Here is a 20,885-nt window from a genome sequence, read left to right on the forward strand (position 1 = left end):
TAGTTTTTATTTTTGAAAGAGCACCATGTGAGTGGGGGAGGGGCAGAGAGAGGGGGGACAGAGGATCCAAAGCAGGATCCGCGCTGTGGGGCTTGAACTCCTGAACTGAATTCTGACTCCTGAGCCAAAGTCAGATGGTAAACCATCTGAGCCACCCAGGCATCCTGGTGTGTTTGTCATTCTTGGCAGGACTGGGGATGACTTATGGGAACGCTTTAAAAAAAAAAAAAAAAGAATCTCTACACCCAATGTGGGACGTGAACTCATGATCCTGAGATCAAGTCACACGCTCTTCCAACCAAGCCAGCCAGGCACCCCAATTTCTGGGAACTACTTAAAAGGTACTTGGGGAGCCCCCTTTCCAGTGGCCGAGAAGTCTAATTGCTCATAGCAAATACATCTGTGTTAGTAAGACTCTAGTTTCAGTTCACAAATCATCCTCAAAGTCCTCACCAGTTTTAAAGAGGTCACATAGTCGCACAGGCGGGGGCGCCTGAATGCCTGTGGCCAAGGGCCCACCCTTTGCCAGAGGACTGGTGTCCCATGGCTGTTGGGAGGTCTTTATGCAGGGCCTCTGGAACCCAGACGTAGGAGCGTGTGTGGGCCAGGGAAGCCCGGGAGCGTCACGGGGCCTGCTGGGGCACCCTTCCCTTGGGGTCTGGGCCCTAAGGGTGCCCTTCTCAGCCAGTGCCATCCCTGCTGGCCTAGGGTCTCTATTAAGGGGGACCGGGGGCTCCGTGTCCACACGTGGGCTGTTGCCAGGCTGCAGAAGGAATCGTTCCCACTTGGAAGATGTGGTCCTGACGTGGGCAGGGTGTGCAGGATCCCCCCGACCAACAGATAGCTCCCCGGTGTCCCAGTGACTGCTTTCGTCCTGGGCCTTCCCCATCGGGCCACTGCGGTCCTGCAATGGAAATGAGAGAAGATGGTCAGGTCCTCTGTTCAGAACCAGTGCCAGGGGCGCAGCAGGACCCAGGGATGGGGGAGAGAGTCCCCGTGCCTCCACTGCTGCTTCCTCCTCTGCCTCAGGTTCTCCCCCTCTTCACTCTTCTGCCTACTCACTAGTTCTCGGGATGGCAGGCCAGGGACCGGTTTCATTCTGTGGTTTGGCAAAGCAGGGCGAATAAATGCCTTCATCTCAAATCCTCTGCCAGAGTCCGTGACCGGGCTTTCCAGAAAAGCATATTTCCATGGGACTTTAGATCAGGTGAGAGGGGGCCTGAGAGGAGGGGTGAGCAGGAAGGGCCGTGAGAGCATCAAGAAAGGGACAAGGAGCTGTTGTGTCTGCTCACTGCCAGGTGGATGGGAAGGCCTCCAGAGCCTGGAGAAGGTTTGAAGCTGGGGGAGTGGCTGCAAGGAGGACCCCAGGATGTGAGCACAGCTTGGGGCCTGGCCTGTCCCTTCTCCCTCAGGAGCCAAGGATGCACCGGAATCTGAGAGCAGGGACAGGCAGGAGGACCCTGCATCACTACCCCAGGGCCGTGTGGAAGGGGCTTGTGGCCGGTTGTTACATCTGGGAAGACCTCTGCCCCTGACTCGCTGGGCTACGCTATCGTGCAGACTTAGCTCCTCACCTGCCAAACCAACCACACCTGCGTGAGCGTCCCGTGTGACCGTGGCCTATGTTGCGGGTTGGCAGTGACCCAGCATAGATCCTCTGCCTTAGTGCCGGTGGCTCCGGTGACAGAAGAAAGCAAAGTCTTTGTTCTGTGGCCTTCGGAGTGCAGGGGAGTTGGCTACACGTGAAGCACCAAGAACAAGCAGAAGAGTAGGGAGGATGCGGGGCTGCGTACGAGGAACCTGAGCTTGCCTCGTACCACGGACACACGGGCAACGACCACACATCTCCTAACTGAACATGATGCAAAGCACGGCAGGACAGACTTCCCACAGCATGGTGTAGCAAAGTCACTTTGAGAAGGGTAGGAGGGGCAGAGGGGCATGCGGTCAAGGACCAAACCCCTGGAGCAACTGGCCACAAACAGGCGGGGTCGGACCTCACACCAGATACCCCTGGCCGTGGGGACCTGCGCCCGGGAAGACCAGTCCCTGTAGAACAGATATCTGGCTTTGTGAGTCTGGGGCTTCCCACTAAGAGAGCTGGAGGGTGACAGGAAACGAAGTCCCTGTCTGTAGAGCCAACACGCTAAATAACCGGGCCCAACACAGCACTGAAACCGCAGTCTGGAAAGCACCTGGGTGTGTCTGTGCAGGTATTAGTCACCTAAGCTTAGGAGGGATGGTGGCGGGGCAGGGACCTGCAGGAGCTCCGCTGGAACGGAAGTGCGGGCGGGCACTACTCCACCTGCCCTCCCCCAGCCGGGATGCGCCTGGGAGCAGGGTCTGTCTCCACACGCTGCTGGGCCGCGTGTCCTCGGCTCCAGCCATTCCGGGTAGTCTTGGCTTTGGGCAAACATGTAAAGAGTTCATACCTATTCTCTCTACACTGTTCCAAAAACTGGAAGAGGAAGGAAACTCTAAATTCATTATATGAGCACTGTATCAGCATTACTGATACCAAAACCAGGCAAAGGCACTGCAAGAAAAAATCAAGGACCAAAATCCCTGATGAACACAGATGCAAAAATTATCAATAAAATCACACCAAATTCCGCAATACGTTAAAAGGATCACCATTCACGAAGATCAAGTAGGTCTTGTTCCAGGTGCGCCTGGGTGGTTCAGTGTTCACAGGACAGTTAAGGTGACGCCTCGCATCAACAAGAGAAGGATGATAACCAAACGGTCATCCTAATAGATGCAGAAAAAGCATCCGACAAAGTACAGCTGTTTATGATAAAAAATCTTCACGGGTGTAGAGAAAACAGACTTCAACATAATAAAGGCCACATCTGTCAAGCCCACAGTTAAAACCCCACACTAAATGGTGCAGAAGTGAAAGCTTTTTCTCTAACATTTCAGGAACAAGACAGGGATGTCCGTGTTCACCACTTTCATTCAGCAGAGTACCGGAATTCCTACCATAGCAACCAGACAAGAAAAGGAAATAAAAGGCATCTGAATGGGTAGCGAAGTAAAACTGTCCCTGTCTGCAGACGACATGATGCTCCATAGAGAACCCTCTAAAGACTCCAGCTAGGAACTACCAGAATAAGTGAATTCAGGGAAGTTGCAGAAATCTGCTGTGTTTCTATACACTAATAACAGAAAGAAATTAAGAAAACAACCCCATTTGTGACTGCATCAAAAAGAATAAAATACCTAGGAATAAATTTAACCTAGGAGATGAAAAGACCTGTAATCTGAAAACTGTAAGACACTGGTGAAAGCAACTAAAGATGACAAACAAATGGAAAGATAAAGTATGCTCTGGGAATGGAAGGATTAACACTCTTCCATACTACCCTATGCATGCAATCTATGAAATTCAAACCAATACACATGAAAATACCAATACCATTTTTCACAGACCTAGAATAATCCTTAAATGTGTATGGAATCCAAAAGACCACGAAAAGCAAAAGCAAACTTGGGAAAGAAAAAGCTGGAGGAATAACAATCACAGATTTCAAAATATACTACAAAAGTATAGTAATCAAAATGGTATAGTATTGGCATAAAAAAATGGACACATAGATCAATGGAACAGAATAGAAAATCCAGAAATAAACCCATGATTATATGGTCAGTTAATCAAGGACAAAGAAGGCAAGAATGTACAGTGTGGAAAAGACAGTCACTTCAATGAAGGGTGGTGGGAAAACTGGACCATTTTCTTACACTATATAAAAAAAAATAAACTCAAAATGGATTAAAGACCTAGGTGCACCTGGGTGGCTCAGGCCGTTAGGTGTCCAACTCTTAATTTCGGCTGAGGTCATGATCTCACGGTTCATGAGTTTGTGCACCACATCGGGCTCTGTGCTGACAGCATGGGGCTGCTTGGGATTCTCTCTCTCCTCCTCTGCCTCTCCCCTACTCACATGCACATGTACAAGCTCTCTCAAAATTAATAAACTTAAAAAAAACTTTCAAAAAACAAAAAGGATTAAAGACCTAAATGTGAGATGTGAAACCAGGAAACTCCTAAAAGACAACACAGGCAATAAGCTCTTGGACATCTGCCTTAGTAACATATTTATGGCTATGACTCCTCAGGCAAGGGAAACAAAAGCAAAAATAAAATACTGGAAGTACATAAAATAATAAAATAAAAAATAAAATACTGGGAGCACACTTTTGCATAGTGAAGAAAGCCATTAACAAAACGAAAAGGCAATGTACTGAATGGAAGAAGATATTTGCAAATAACATCTGGAAAGGGGTTAATATCCTTAATATATAAAGAACTTAATTACCACTCAACACCAAAAAGTCAAATAATCCAAATAAAAAATGTACAGAGGCCCAAACAGATACTTTCCCAAAGAAGACATAGAGACGGCCAACAGACACATGAAAAGATGCCCAACATTGCTAATTCTCAGGGAAATGCAAATCAAAACCACAATGAAATATTATCTCATACCTGTCAGAATGAGTAGTATCAAAAATACAAGAAATAACAAGTACTGGGGAGGATGTGGAGCAAATGGAACCCTAGTGCACTGTTGGTGGGAATGTAAACTGGTGCAACCACAGTGGAAAGCTGTATGGAATTTGCTAAAATAATTAAAAATAGAAATACCATATGATCCAGTAATTTCACTACTGGGCATTTCCCCCAAAAAAGCAAAGTACTAATTCAAACAGATATATGCACCCCTGTGTTTACTGTAGCATTATTTATAAGAGCCAAGTTATGGAAATACCCCATGTCCACTGATAGATGGATAAATGAGATGTGGTATATATCTATATAATGGAATATTACTCAGCCATAAAAAAGAATAAATACAGAAAATTGGTGGTTGCCCAAGGGGAAGAGGATGAGGAGATGGGCAAAATAGGGTAAGGGGATTGGGAGGTACAAACTTCCAGTGATAAGTAAGTCACAGAGACGAAAAACATAGCACAGGAAATAAAGTCAATTCAACTAACAATGTTGTAGGGTGACAATGACCATATTTATCATGGTGAGCCCTGATTCATGTGCTGAGCCGCTGAGTCACTACGTTGAACACTAATATAACTGTATGTCAACTATACTTGAGTAATAAAAATAAAAGGAACAAGAGCAGATCCTAGGGGAAGACCGTGCCTTGGTACAAAAAAGTACACTTAGGTAAGTGAAGGGGAGGATGGGAACGGTTCCTTAGAAATTCAGGGCAGGTCCCATGATGGACAGTCTGATAAAGACCCCCCACTCCATGCAGAAGGAAGAGAAAAGCCCTGGTGGTTAACCTTGGTTGATCAAGCTGCCCTTTTGATCAAGGAGCTCACATCCCTGAGAGACTCACTACGGCAGGGAGATGGTGGAGACCAGAGAAAGGAGTTCGCTTAGGTCAGAGCAGACAAAACACTTGGGTGTTAAAAATTTTGTGTGTGTTTGGGGTGCCTGCGTAGCTCAGGGGTAAGCATCCGACTTTGGTCCAGGTCATGATTTCATGGTTTGTGGGTTCAACCGTGTGTCAGGCTCTGTGTGGACAGCTCAGAGCCTGCTTCGGATTGTGTCTCCTTCTCTCTCAAAAAATGAATAAACATTAAAAAAAAAATCTGTATGTGTTCACTGGTTACTAGGACTAGAAGGGAAACACTGTCCTCATTCACTGACCTTCTGAGGCTCCAAGGGAACCTCGCAGTCACTCGGGTTCCAGACGTCAGGGTTGTGTGGAGGGTGGACTGTGCTCTGGCTCCGTTTCCTGGTGGAGGGAAAGTGCTGTCACCTCACAGGGTCCTGATCCTGACCTGGTGGTCACCAGGTGGCCTCTTTCTAGCAGCTACAAGCTATGGAGCAGAGAAATGGACTGCCTTGGGTTTTGTCGGGCAGCCCATTATTGGCAGTGGGGCGGAAGCAGAGAAGCCACCTGGGAAGCTGTCTGGGAGGACAAGGTCTCTACCTGTGTCTTATTGTGAACTGGAACCCGCCTCCCAGTACAGCACCCGCCCCGTGGGAGCCACCCTGGATCTAGACAAGGCACCGTCTCAGATGACTTGCAGAAATGCAGAGCAGGCCTCCAGGGGAAGGCACCTGTAAGAGGTCAGGTCTTTCCTGCTGTAGGCTACAAGCCCTCAGGCCTGTAAACCACGCTGGCCACACTTCACTCTGTCACCTCTTCCTGGAGGTTAGTGCAGTCACAAGTGAGCACCATCAAAGGTGCTCACACGGGCAGCCCGCACCTCTCACCTCTGCCCGGCAGCATCTGGCACCTGGTGAGGCCGAGGAGGGCCTGGTGGAGCTACCTGCCAGCCAGTGCCACGTAGGCTTCTCCCACGCCGCTGGCTGCCAGGGGCCGCGCCTTGCGCCCCCATCTGTGAGTCTGTGGCATGGGGCCATGGCTGGGTTAGTGACTAGCTTGGCACCTTTTTCTAGGCAGGCCTGTGTTGAAGGGAGGGTCCGGCTTCTCTGTCCTGGACAAGGGCTGTCTCTTGAAACACATTCCTCCTCCTTCCATCCCCAGTTCTTCGGAGTCTCCTTCCAGATACTTCAGCCAGCGGTTCTCTGAGGACTGAGGTTTTTCCTACAGGATTGGGAAGTAACTTTATTCTCAGGACCCACATCCCCCTTGTCACCGAAAGGCATTTTGCTGGAAGGTAATGGGGAGATGGGTGTCCTGAGACACCACTGGGGACCGTGCACACTGGCACAGGCCATGGGAAAGATACAGGGCACAGCTCATCAAGGAACTTTACAAATGCCCACACTCCCTGACCTAGGGGTTCCAAATGAAGACAGAGACACAAAAATGCTCATCAAAGTGATATAAATGACGGCAAGTTCGTTGCGTAGCAAAAATCTGGAAGTAATCTACATGCCCGGTCATCATGGAATAAACCCTTGTTACACCCGCTATATTCTGTGGACACCTGACACCACCGAACACTCCACAGCAACACGAGAGCGATGGAAGGGAAGATCCAGGGTGCACACTAGCATCTCTTGAACTAACGACGATGTAAAATTCAGTCCCTAAGTGCCCAGAACTGGAAGTACAGAACCACGTACGTGAGAGCTGCTGGCTTAAGGCCGGGTACTTGGGAGCAGTGCTCTCGTTTATAATAAAAATAGGAAGAGTGTGTGAGCAGATGGACACTGCCAACGCGATTCTGTGGGTGGAGGCGGGCTCTGTCTTTGGGTGGGGAGGGGCCCCTGGCAGCTGTCCCCACCCCCGTCCCCGGCAGGACGCAGTGTTCCTTGGAGGCACCAATGGCGTCACCTCCTCAGTCACTCAAGTCTTACCCACACTGCCCCGCCAACACCGTCTGAGCACCTACTTTCCCAGGCACGGGGACAGAGGGTTGTGTGTGAGCCCGGCCGGGAGGCCCGGTCTGGAGACAGGGGACACGAAAGCCAGGCACCGTACAACAGCCCCTTTTCCCTGTCCGAGGTGTGCCCGGAGCGCTGCGGGGCAAGGGGAGAAGCCCTCGCAGCCAAAGACAAGGCCCCTCTCGGAGTACTGTGATTGCCAGTACATATGGCTGTCTCCACCCTTACAAAAGGGACACGTTGGCTCCTTTTTGCATCCCTAGTAGCTGTAAGCCAAGTGCCCGGTACTGAAAGCGCTGCTGAACAAAAGACTGACAGATAAATAAATGGAACCCCCCGTGACAGAGACAAGCACTGGCTTACCTGTGGACTCGCGTGCTCGCCCCGCTGAGACCCTGTGTCTTCCTCTCCGTCAACACTTACAGGTTCTTCCGGAGACCTTAGTGAAAGATTGTACATGTGTCCTTAGTAAAATGACCAGGAAGATGAAGGGCAAGGAGATGAGAACAGCAGGATGTAAATACTTGACAAGGGTCATCAGAGGCTGTTCTAGGGGATCTTAGGGTCTCATTTCTGTAGTTCTGATGTAGGTCAGAAGGCCTGGGCAGAGGGACCATTTGCTCTTCTGTCAAGCCCTCCATCAACAGGAAAGGTGACACAAGGCAGACTCTTAACCTGGAGAGACCAGAGTTTGCATCCTGGCTTTGCCAAGGACTGGCGGTCACCGGCACAGTGTGACTTTGGGCTCATCATGCTACCTCGCTTTCCTCATCCACAAACGAAGACAACAGTGCACGAGTGACTGCGAAGACAAGTGTGACAAGGTGTGTGCACGTGCCTGGCTGAGGGCCTGGAACACGGGCGGTAATGTCAGTTGAACTCCTGTAGCAGAGCCCCTCCCATCAGCAATGGAGACGTCTGCGCTGCACTGGGTTGGACGAGTCTTTCTAGTTACAGCTCATCCCTTACAAGACCCGAGGGCACTGTGTGTGTCCCAGGGATAGGGAAGAGCACAGGCAAGAGGAACAGGGCTCCCACCACACAAAGAAGAGTGGAGAGCCAGAGCCCCCTTGCTCTCTAATGGGGCTGAAGGGCAGTGCTAACACTTACCGTGCAAGGGCTGGAAGTCAGCGCAAGGCCAGCCTCACCCACGTCACTCAGGGTGGTTACATCACATGATCAAGTGGGCACTCTCTCCGGTGAGCTATGCGGACAAACCCCAGCTCTGCCAAATGTGGGTGTCTGTATTTGAGTCTCTTCATCTGTACGCAGAAGCCAACGATCCTCACAGGGTGATTATGACGAGGAAATGAGATCACGCACGTGAAACACCTACCCTGCCACACAGTTGATAATCCAGTGTTCACTCGAGCAGCCGCCTACCAGCCACTGATTCATAGGAGCTCAGCTCCATCAATAAAGGACATCTCTCAATAGTCTGAAGATACCAGTCTGTCTTCTTGTTTCTGACGCTACCACTGACAAGTCAGGCGTCTGATGTTCCTCTGTGGGTGATCTCTCTTCTCTCCAGCTACTCTTCAGCTCTTCCCTTTGTCTTCCGTGTTCTGTAATTTCATTATGTTGTCATCATCTAAGGGTCGTCTAGTTTTTTTTTTTTTACCTTAAAAACTAACTTGAGGCACAACATACACTAAGACTTAAGTGTATAGATGAGCTTTGATAAATCTATCTTTATCTATCTTTGCAAACTATCACCCCAATCAAGATAGAGCAAAAACATTTTTAATTGAGATATAACGGACAAGATATGGAAAATTCTCATCACCCCCAGAAGTTCTCATATGTGTCTTGGCAGGCAATTCTCCTCTCCCCCAGAAAAGTCACACTGATCCATACAGCAGGTAGTCTTTGGTGTCTGGCTTCTCTCACTTAGCAGTGCTTTGAGATCTGCCCATGTTGTTTCTGTTGCAGCATGCCACTGCAGGAACCTACCTCAGTGCACTTATCCATTAACCTTCTCATTTCCACACGTCTAGCCTTTCACCGATGCTGAACTCTCTCAGTTACTGCAGCATCATAGATCTTGAAATTAGGCAGGAGAAGTCCTCCAGCTTTGTTTTTATCAGAATTGTTTTGGCAATTCTAGGTACTTGCATTTCTATATAAATTTTAGGATCAGTTTGCCAATTTTTACCAAAACACCTCCCCAAACCCCACTGGAATTTTGGTTTGGATTAGGTGGTCTCTACCAATCAATTTAGGATGAACCGAGATCTTCACAATATTGAGTTTTCCAATCCACGAATATGAACTTTTCATTAATTTAGATCTTTTAATTTCTCTTAGCAATGTTTACAGTTTTTACTTAACAGACCTGACATATTTTTGTTATATTTATCCCTAAGTGTCTAATTTTTGATGCTGTTCTAAATGGTATTTGATTTAAAAAATCATTTTCCAATTGTTCATAGCATTTATATAGAAACAATTTAATTTTGTATGTTAACTTTGTATCCTTGTGATCCTGCGAAAATATTAGCTCTAGTAGCATTTGCATAATTTCATTAGGATTTCCTACATCCACAATCATGGTGTTTGCAAATAAAATAATGACTCGTTCCAGTTTGAGACTTATTGTTTTCAAAATCTAAGAATATAAGCCTTTATTCTGGAAAACACTGTAGTCTTTTTTTCTTCAAATATTGCCTTTACCCTTTGTTTTCTCTTGCTGGACTCTTCCCTTAGCTTCCATGTTTCTCAACTCACATTTTCCATCTTTTTATCTTTCTTTGTTGTCTTGTGAATACTTTCTTCAGATTTAGCTTCCATTTCACCAGTTCTCTCTTCAGCTACATTTAATGCTTAAACTGTCCACTGAATTTTTAATTTCAATGATTATATTTTTCATTTCTACTAACTCTTTCTGGATCTTTTTCAAATCTATTTGGTCATTTTTCAAAGTCCTTTGCCTTTTTCTCTGGTAATCTCCAACGTGTGGCTCCAACTCATGACCCTGAGATCGAGAATCACATACACTATACCACCAGCTGAGCCAGCCAGATGCCTTGAAGTCCCTTACTTCCTTTATTATCAACTTTCTCTTTTATTTCATCAACTATATTAAACATTCAGGCCTGGGTTGAAGACATACGGTCACGTCTGCATTTACCTCTGCTTCCTTGGACAATTCAAAAATAAATTCTCCACTTGAGGCTTTTCACACAGTGCATGTAGAAGGCTGAAAAGCCGTGTGACAGATTTCTTGTGTTTATAAAATCCTGGTGAGAGATCTCCCCTCTTCGGCCAATGCCAACATCAACATAGGCAGGCTCCCTGCTGCAGAGAGGGTGCATTTCTAGTTCATCTGTTCATTCATGGAGGGTATAGTGTTTTGGGGGCTCGGCTGTTTTTTTTTTTTTTTTTATGTTTATTTTGAAAGAAAAAGAAAGTGCATGCAAGTGGGGGAGAAACAGAGAGAGAGAGAGTGGGAAAGAATCACAAGCAGCTTCTGTGCTGTCAATGCAGAATGTGACATGAGGTTCAATCCCACAAATCATGAGATCACAACCTGAGCCAAAATCAAGAGTCGGATGCTTAACCGACTGAGCCACCCAGGCGCCCAAGGGACTCAGCTTTATGTGGTGGTCTCCTACTGACCCCCCCATGCTGAACAGGCCTGTCTTTGTCTCTTGCACCCCTCCCAGCCATCTATATGAAAGTTCCAGAGCACTAAGCTTCAATTGCCTCAACAGCCCAGGTACTTACTCACTGAATTTTGGCTTTTGCTTCATTTTTGACATCTAATATTTAATTTACTTCCTTATATTATATTTGGCATTTTTAGTTATTTTCAATTGGAACACTGTTAAGGTAACTAATCGTCATATGCAAATCTAAGAGCTTTCACCATATTATACTTCCACTAACCACTCAAGCTGAACACAGGGCAAGATAACTGTGCCCCTTTCAAACAACTGTACCTGAGTGACATCTCTGAAATCTGTCCCTGCAGCAGATTTAATTTTTGGACATGGCGTCTACAGTCAGCACCAGAACCCTCACCGTAAGTCTGAAAAACAAAAAAATATTAAGTTTAAAAAGTGTTGACAGGATGCTGTGAAATAGACCCATTAGTGATGTACCTCAGGGAGGAGAAAGCTATACTTTGTAAGGCCCAAATGCACCATGCAGGAATTCTAATGACTGACCCCTATTTCTGGAGTAATTGATTTACAAACTAACAGTCTTGGGAACTAACAGTTCTGGTCTATCTGTCCTACACATCCAAAACAAACTCAGCCCTGAGCCCCAACAAAACACTTAATAAACATGAATAAGAAACTGAAGAGATTTAATTCGAACCACCAATAAATATACGACATGATACTTCTGTTCGCTGATAATCTAAGGACCATAAAATAAGATGAAATACTTTTTTTTTTCAGTTAGCAGTCACTTATTTGCTTAACAATATTTACTGAGCATCTATTATGTGCCAGGTCCCTGGAGTAGTTAAGGACAATACAGTACAGAAGTGGACAAAAATCAGTCATCACGGAGCATACATCTAGTGAGAGGAGACAGACAGTAAACACATAAGTCAACTCCGTGGCCATCAGATGATGAGAAGTACTGCCAAGGAAAATAAGGCAATGAAAGGGGGTGGGGCAGTGTGAGGACAGAGCAGACAATTTTATACAGGGCATTCAGGGAATAGATCACTAAGGTGACATTTGAGCACAAAATAGGAAGCTTTGAGGGCATAAGCGATGTAGAGAGCTGGGGGAAAGCATTCAGCAGGAGCAATGACACAGACATGAGGGCAAAGACCCTGAGCCTGTGAAGGAACAGTAAGGAGGCCACATGGCTAGAGCTGGGTGTCTGGGGGAAAAGGGTAGGAGCGGAGGTCTGAGTGGATTATTCCCTACTACAGGTAAAGTCAGCCTCAATGAGACCTGTTCTGCTGTTGCCATCTTGAAAACGTTGTAAAATTTTTTTTTATTTGAAAATTTTAATAACCTTATCTTTGGAAGGCAGCTATGCTCACCACTATACCACCAATGCTCAAGAGCCTTATCTTGAACTTGTGGAAGTGGAGTCTGATAGGTCAATGGGGCATGTCCATAAGCAGAGGAGATATACACACTGCACAAGTCCATTGTCCCTTGCCACACCACTTGCATGCAGCATGCTCAATGACCTGGGGGCACAGAATTAAAGAGGACGCACAATATGTGGGAGTTCACTGAGACTCCGAGTGTAGACGCTGTGTTTGGCGTCTACGCCTGAGTATGTGGGGAGCACCCACTGCCTGAGAGCCCAGGCTTTCCACGGGAACAAGAACTTGCTTCAGAGGCAGAAAGAAGCAGGATGTTTTAAAAACACGTGAACAGTCAAGGAACCCTATCATATCTTTTTTTATTCCTGTTACTTGCTTGGAACAGCTGATCACTTGTGGTGAAAATGATGACTCAGAAGGAAAGGGCAAGATGGGGAGACTCTTGCTCCTTTCCCTCTCAGTCCTTCCTTATGCATCAGCGAGTTGATGGGGGAGAGCACGGGGAGGTGTCAGTAAGTAGAGTAAAAAGAGTGGAGTTAATTTTGTGTGGCATGTCCACTGTTCTGGTAAGAATGAAATACACAGGCATGTGTGAGCTCCAAAATGCAAATTGGGCGATTTTGATGATTCTGCATATATACAGTAAATGTTCTTATGTTATTCCACAAATAGACTAAACACTTTTTTTTTTTTTTTAAGTAGGCTTCATGCCCAGCACAGAGCTGACTCTGGGGCCTGAACTCTTGACCCTGAGATCAAGACCTGAACTAAGATGCAGGGTCAGATGCATGAGCCAACTGAGCCATCCAGGTGCCCCTAGGCTTAATGCTCTTTGCATTTTAAACTAGTGCTGCACAGTAGTAATAATAAAAATAATAATAATTTTAAAATATTAGCTTTACTTTACTTAGGAAGACACTCAAGAGTAAATAAGAAACATTATGAAAAGTCAAGAGAGACCAGGAAAGAAAGGAAAAGTTTAATACTTTAGTACTTTTAATAGCTTTTTTTCTTCTTTTGAACAAGGGGCCTTGCAATTTTCTTTTGTACCGGGCACACTTGCCCTGTCTGCAGGACCGTGGATTTTGCTTTAACCTGGAAGGCAGGGGTGAGTGACCTCGCCCAGCACATGGTTTAGCAGGACCTTCGGCTGTGGTGCCGAGGGCAGACTGTATGGCAGACACAGGTGGGCTGGGAGGAGGCTGCTGCAGACACTGATGGGGCTCAGACCACTGCAGTAACAAGGGGTCATTCTGGGTACATCCCAAAAGTAAAGCTGACAAAATCTATTGATGGACTGGGTGAAGAGTGCTTTAGGGAAAAGAAAAAAAAAAAAAAAAAGAATTGGGGAGGACTTCCAGGTTTTTAGCCCCAACAACTAACAAGGGACTTGGCATGTAAGAGACGGGGACTGTGGGAGAGCAGGTGGGTGGGGTAAGGAGGCCTTCTGTTTGGAAAGGTGGGTTCGGGACACCCAGTAGAGAGCTGAATGGACGGTTCGGGGACAGGCCTGGGGTCTGAGACAGACATTCCAGAACTGTCAGGTGATCTCATCTCAGACCACTGAGGGAGTGTCACTAGAGGAGAGGCCAAGAAACCAAGCACCAGAGCATTCTCACATTTACAAGTTGGGGAGATGCTAAAAAACTGGCAAAGAGGACAGAAAGCAGGAGAGCCAGGAGTGGGGTGACTGGAAGTCCAGGTGAAGACAATGCTTCAGTGACAAATTGTGACAGACACTAACAGGTCAAATCACTGGGGGAGAACTCATGACTGTTTTTAGCAAATGGAGATTCCTGGGGAATCAAAGCGCAGCTGGGGCAAGTTCAAGCAAGAATGGAGAGGAACAGCAGGACGGAAGGGCGAAGCTTCAGAAGATGTTTAGTGGCAGCGTGTACACTCGTCAGCATGGCAGGGACGCTGGCTGAGCCCTGACATGCATTCTCCTCTCATCTGGCCAGACTGGGCTACACTTTCTAGTCTTCCTTGCAGTCAGGTGTGGCCCTGAGACTGGGTTCTTTCTAGTGGGATGTTAGCCACTTCCAGGCCTGGCCCCTCAAAGCCTCCTGTTTAGCTCCTTCGTGCTCTTGGCCTTCAGTGGCTCCAGGCAGCAGGAGACAGGCCTCAGGGAGTGACAGAACCTCAAGACGTAAGGAGCCCGGGTCCCCGAATAACCTCACCAAGGACAGCTGCCCTGCCGATCTCAGTTCCTCCCAGGACGGTTATAAGAACAAAAGAAACAACTTCTTCTTCTTCTTTTTTAAAAAGTTCATTTATTTATTTATTTTCAGTAATCTCTACACCCAGCATGGGGCTCAAACTCATGACCCTGAGATCACGAGTTGCATGCTCTTTTGACTAAGCCAGCCAGCCGCCCCATTGAGAGAAACAACTTTTTTTTTTAAACATTGTTTATTTATTTTTGACAGAGAGAGAGAGAGAGAGACAGTGTGAACAGGGAAGGGGCAGAGAGAGAAGGAGATACAGAATCTGAAGACAGACTCCAGGCTCTGAGCTGGCAGTCAGCACAGTATTTTTACAGTATTCTTTTTTTTTTTTTTTTTATAGTTTATTTATTTCTAGGAGAGAGAGACAGCGTGAGCAGGGGAGGGTCAGAGAGAGAGGGAGTCACAGACTGAAACAGGCTCCAGGCTCCGAGCTGGCAGTCAGCACAGAGCCCGACGCGGGGCTTGAAGCCACGAACCGTGAGATCATGACCTGAGCTCAAGTCGGATGGTTAACCGACTGAGCCACCCAGGCGCCCCGAGAGAAACAACTTCTACTGTGTTAAGCTACCACAATTTTGTTATTTATTTGTCACTGTGGCCTAGTCTAACACAAGCCACACACCATTGCACATGCATGCACTTGGGAGGAAGGTGGAGCCTCTTCAAGGAGAATTTAGAAATATGTGCTCACATTAAAAACAAGCAGCAGTCATTAGCTTATGAACCAGCCCCTTGCCTTCTGAGACCCAATCTTGGGGTGGGCCTCAGCAGCTGTATTGCTGACCAGTGACCTGATGGGTGGGCCCCACTTCTATCATGCCAGCCAGCTGGACCCAAAAGGGACATCTGGGTCAAATGGGCCAATCGGATCACCTCTCCCCACTTATTAACTGGGACTCAGCTATTCTAGTTGGCTTGAAGTGAGAGTCGATGGTCTGTGGGTAGACTGTGTTACTGTGAACTATATGGGGAAGGAGGATGTGGGGAGAAGCTGGGTGTGGGGAGCAGAAGGGGAGGAAAAGATGCCGGCATTGTCAGCAGTTTTTCAATTCTTGGTGCTGGTTCTTCAAGGGGTCAGGGAAGAACCCTGTCCCCTGCATTCCCCAGGATACCCCATTACTTTGCCAGGACATTTTTTTTCCTTCTATATTGCTGAGGCCATTCTGAAGTGTTTTTTAATTCTATTATTTGTAACTAAAAGAGCCTTGGTCAAAAGATAACCTTTGAAACTAAAATTTAAACTTCTATGAATTTGTCCTAAGGAAGTAATTGGTCTAGTGAAGGAAGAGGTTCTTTGTAAGAAGTTCCACTGAAACATCGCTGTTAACAATGAAAATGAAGATTAACCTAAATGCCAATCAATGTGGGATTGGTCACTTATCAATTCAACAAATATTTATCCAGTGAGCACTTATTCCATGCCAGGTACTGTGCTATGTGCAGAGGGTGTATCAGTAAATAAAACAGGCAAAGCTTCTGCTCTCAGGGAACTTCCATGAGATAAGCAATACTCACATAAAGATACTCAGAATATCTGATCAGGATAGTGAGAAGAGCTAGACGAAGTCCCAACAATGAGCACAAAGGCTCTAAGAGTGCAGCACATCTGAATTGTTTCAAGGTCATAAAGGAAGGCCCTTATGGCTGAAGGAGGAGAATAAGGAGCTGAGGGTGGAGAGGTGGCATCAAGGGTCAGAGAAGGTATACAAGGGGCTCAATGAGGCAAAAGATGCCGGATGGTGTGTGGTATTAAAGAGATGAGGTGGATGGGTGCCTGGGTGGCTCACTTGGTTAAGCATCCAACTCTTTTTTTTAAATGTTTTTTATTTATTTCTGAGAGAGAGACAGCATGAACAGGGGAGGGTCAGGGAGAGAGGGAGACACAGAATCTGAAACAGGCTCCAGGCTCTGAGCTGTCAGCACAAAGCTGGACCCGGGGCTCGAACCCACAAACTGTGAGATCATGACCTGAGCCGAAGCTGGATGCTTAACCGACTGAGCCACCCAGGCGCCCCAAGCATCCAACTCTTGATTTCTGCTCAGCTCATGATTTCATGGTTGTCGGGCTCTGCACTGACAGTATGAAGCCTGCTTGGGATTCTCTCTCTCTGCCCCTCCCTTGCTAGTGGCTCATGCTCTTGCTCTCTCTATGTGTGCTCTCTCCCTCAAAAATAAACATTAAAAAAAGCAGAAAGGGATGCGGTCAAGCAACTGGTATCCACTTGAAGAGATCTGCAATGGCCTAAATAAGAGCTTTTACCCTGAGTTCCCCCCTGCCTCCTCCTGTCTCCTGATGGCCTCCCCTTCCTGAGCCCACAGGCGCCCACACCCCGCACGCACCACACGCACCCGACCGGTTGCCTATGACTGCCTGATCATTTCACAGGCCCCTGCATTTTCCCTGCATTGTGCTCAATCTAGTTTCAAATGACCAGTGTGTGTGCATCCGTTTCTCTTCCTCTCCCACATGAGTAGATCTGTGAGGACAAGAACGACAAAGCTTTTTTTTTTTTTTTTTAACCTTCCCTTGTCTCTCCTGTGCCTTCACACAGAAAGTACTCAATAAATACTTGCTGACTGAATAAACAAATGAAGGTTAACTTTCCCTGCACTGCTCCATCCATTTCACTTCCTGAAGGAACAGGAACTTCGGGAGCAGAAGTTCTGCACTAGTGACCTCGGTCCCAATACTGGGATGCTGGGACTCCACGCTACTGCAGGGCTGGGGCCCCTGCTCTCTCGCATGGGTATTAGCTACCCTGTTTCTCAGGACTCACCCGCAAAAATGACTGCTTCTCTCCACAAGCTTTGCATGTCCACTTGAGACTCTTCTTCTCCTACAATGAAATTTCAGAAATGTGGCTTAGATAATTATTTAAAACAGGTGGAACTGAATCAAAAATAGTGATCTGAAAAAATGAGTGGAAAAGAATAAAAGTGTAAGAACAGACCAACATATATGTATAAAAAGCCAGCACGTTATAAAGGTGGCATTTTAGGAGTGAGGAAAAAACAGACTATTTAGTAAATGGTGCTAGGAAAAATGGCCATCCATATGAAACAGTCTAGTTAGATCTCTACTACCTGTGGTTCTCAAAAATAATTCCACAACATTTAATTTCAATTCCTGATAAATCTAACTAGATGGGTTCTCTCTTAACAGGATAAAATACCTTACATTTAGCGCTAAAACTGTAGAATCACTACCAGCTCTCCCATGAAAATCAAGAACAAGCCAAGAATCCCTACTACTATTTACCATTGTTATTTTCTACAAACAATTGGAAAAGAAAAAGTAGTAAGAGGTAATGAAAATTGGAGAGGAAAATATTATCATTATTTATAGATATGATTTCCTTTTTTACCTGAAAACTCAAGAAAATCAAATGAAAAACCACCAAAAACAACCTAATATGATGAGGAGAAGTACAAAGTTAATACAGCTTGAAAAGTTAATAGAGTCTTTATATAAGCATTTATCTAGTTAGAAAAGGTAACAGAAGAGTCCATTTATAACAGCAACAAAGAAAATGTTATCAAAAGGCACCAAAGTTGTTTGAAAAAATGGAATGGCGTAGATGTTTTGCTTAACAACAAAAACATGCCTGGGTTGATTCATAAAAATTAATGTAAGTCTGATCCTGATACAAAAACCACTGGGTTTTTTGGTCAAATACCCAATAGGATTCTAAGGAGGTCAAGCAGCATCTCCTACACATTTATGTGGGTATGTCCTACAATTCATTTAATTCTCCAGGACTGATCCTCAAACACCATAAAAATGTTTTCTATGGGTACATCTGCAAGTAAGAAATGGACTTTAAAAAAAAATGTCTGGAAGCATACACCGCAACTGGCTGGCTCTGGGGGTCCGGAGACAGTATGGTTAACAGATATGGTTATCAGTATGGTTAACAGGATCTTTGCAATCAGATAGCCCTGCATCTGTCATTTATTAGACCATTTGGGTTCTCTGGACTGCTGTATTCTCATCTCTGTAAAATAATGATAAGACATCTAATCTAGAGGCTGTTTAAATTAAAAGGGATGTGTGAAATGGTCATACCTGCAATTAAATTGTTAACTCTTTTCCCCCTTTAGTTTCAAATCACTTTTCATAGTTGAAAATGACCATGGGTGTGTACTACAGTATATATGTTTAATAATTTAAAAATGGAAATGATTTCTATTTAATCTCAATTCCTAAAACATAGTCCAAAAAATGAAGTAAAAACAATTTCTGAGTCCCCGAATAGCCCCTACAGTCTCAGCGAGATTACAGGTGTATACTCAGCATCGGGTTTTTAAACATACATTTTGAAGAAGTTTGATGTTACCCTTTTTCAGGTCACAGTAGATTAGCAGATAACTAAGGGGTAAGAGAGGACTATCAGAAGCAGATAGGCTTGTTTGACAGCAGTGTTAGGTGACATCAAGCAGGAAGAGGAAATACTATCCAGGAAAAAAGAGGTTAAGTGACATCCCCTAAATTGCAACTTGAAAGCTTGGGAAGCAGTACATTTTAGAAATATCGATTATCCTGTTTAAAATATTCATACGCAGGTTGTTTACACTCTGGGAAACAGGGGTCGGGAATGCGGATGGTGACATCGATAGGGCCAAGCAGTGACAGCAGGGGATGCCCGTTCCTGTCTCAGTTTTAAAATCGGTCATCTCCCTAGTATTTAAATTAAGAAAGAGGCACTTTGGGAGCTAAGCTCTACAAAAAAGAGGCTATGCTCAACCTCGCTTTCCCAACTATCAGCAAGAAGTCACGCGGCCGCTCCGCAGAAACCATCGCCCTTGGCCTCTACGAATCTTTTACAACAGCCATGCCGAAAACTAACAAAAAAAGCCCACAAACACGTTATGAAGAGATGTCAAAACCCAGTTCTCAAAGCCAGTCATCGTCACGTGTCCGGGCCTCGGGGAGACCCAAGCAACAGCGGGAGACGGCGCCCGCGCCGGAGAGCAAGCCACGGGAAGCAAGCCAGGCACCTCGCGGCCTCGCCAAGTCCCGCACGCCTTCCCCGCGCCCGGAGGAGGGGGATGCCGGTGCCCACCCCACCTGGTGCGCCTGGAAGAGGCGGCAACTGCAGCACCGCAGCACGCGAAACCGCTGAGGCGCCGCCATTGCAGCCGCTTTCGCCACTGCGCATGCGTCCAGCTCCCTTGACAGGCTCAACTACGCTCCCCCTACATGTTCAGGGTCCTCTAGACATCCCCCCCTCCCCACGGCGCCGCCTCGCGTACGCATGCGCAGGCGCCGGCGCTTCGGTCGGCCCCAGCTCCGCCCCCACCACGCCTTCGGGCCTCTCTAGCCCGCGGATCGTCTCGGCGGTCGGCCGGGATGCACGTGACTGCAAGGGCTCAGGCCACTACTGCTCAGTGGGGTGGGGAGTTGTTTGGGATTTGCGTCCACCTGGTCACCGACGTGCTATCTCAACCGGACCGGCTCCTGTCTTCCTGAGTCCGCATCTCTGCTTGGCCGCGCTGGGAAGATTGAAGTTGCAACGGCAAGGCCTCCAGCCGCTGCTCCGGGTCTGGCCTTTGCCCTCACCATTCCCTCTGCTGCTGCTAGTCTCAGACTGGGAGTGGGAGGGCGCCGCTCCGCTCCCACCCACCTCTTGGGGCTAGTGGTTGAAGTTTTCAGGACTTCTGGGCAGAGGAGGCCAGGTCATCTTTGAGACTGAGCCCAGAGGGCCGAGAAAGCAGGCAGTTCACCAGCCCCATGCTTACCGGAGAGGGAGAGAGACGAGAGGCCGCCGTAAACGAAACCAGCCCCTCCTGCAGTCCCCAAGAAAGAAAGCCCCACTGAGATCCATTTTGGAAGGTGGGGTAGCAGGGCCCAGTAACACACCCCTTCTGTCTCAACCGCACAGGGACCTAACGCCAGACCGTCAAGATGTTCCACGTGCCGATAACAAGCCATCTTACTAAAATTAAAACACCCTATCTTGACAAGGATGTGGTGAGAGGAACAGGATTCTGGTAGAAGGGTAAAATTAAAAAACTGTTAGGAAAACCATCTGGCAGTTACCTCTGCACTAAGAAAACAACTGACTCACCCAGATTTATTATTTATGCATTAGTGTTCAGAAAAAAATGGAAATAAACGTGCTAAAGAACGGTTGCCTACGGTAACTCAGCAAGGACCGTCATGCTGGTCCATTACCGAGAGTCTGAGTTTGCCATGAAAATGCTGGCAATGTGTATCGATGGGAGGCAAAGAAGTTACAAGAGTACATAACTTCGGCTCGGTAACACCAGGCATTATTTATTTCCAAGGGTGGGGGCTTACGGTTGTGTA

The 20,885-nt window shown here is 46.7% G+C and overlaps 1 protein-coding gene across 2 annotated transcripts; it reads right to left on the reverse strand.

Moving 5' to 3' along the window:
* Nucleotides 1-91: 91 nt before the first annotated feature.
* LOC120245690 (MRN complex interacting protein) lies at nucleotides 92-19,795 on the reverse strand. 2 transcript variants are annotated; one of them, XM_039252861.1, is made up of 7 exons: nucleotides 19,644-19,795; nucleotides 17,353-17,412; nucleotides 11,269-11,357; nucleotides 7,691-7,766; nucleotides 6,424-6,581; nucleotides 5,675-5,762; nucleotides 92-904 (listed from the first exon to the last, which is right to left on the reverse strand). In XM_039252861.1, exons 1-7 carry the CDS (start codon nucleotides 19,707-19,709, stop codon nucleotides 428-430), a joined length of 1,014 nt encoding a protein of 337 aa, XP_039108792.1. In that variant the 5' UTR covers nucleotides 19,710-19,795; the 3' UTR covers nucleotides 92-427. The 2 variants fall into 2 exon arrangements, with proteins under 2 accessions (XP_039108792.1, XP_039108793.1); XM_039252862.1 differs by lacking the exons at nucleotides 11,269-11,357; nucleotides 17,353-17,412; nucleotides 19,644-19,795 and adding an exon at nucleotides 8,664-8,863.
* Nucleotides 19,796-20,885: the final 1,090 nt, after the last annotated feature.

Source organism: Hyaena hyaena, unplaced genomic scaffold (genome assembly GCF_003009895.1).
Source record: "Hyaena hyaena isolate Hyena2069 unplaced genomic scaffold, ASM300989v1 scaffold_428, whole genome shotgun sequence".
Classification (NCBI taxonomy): Eukaryota; Metazoa; Chordata; class Mammalia; order Carnivora; family Hyaenidae; genus Hyaena; species Hyaena hyaena.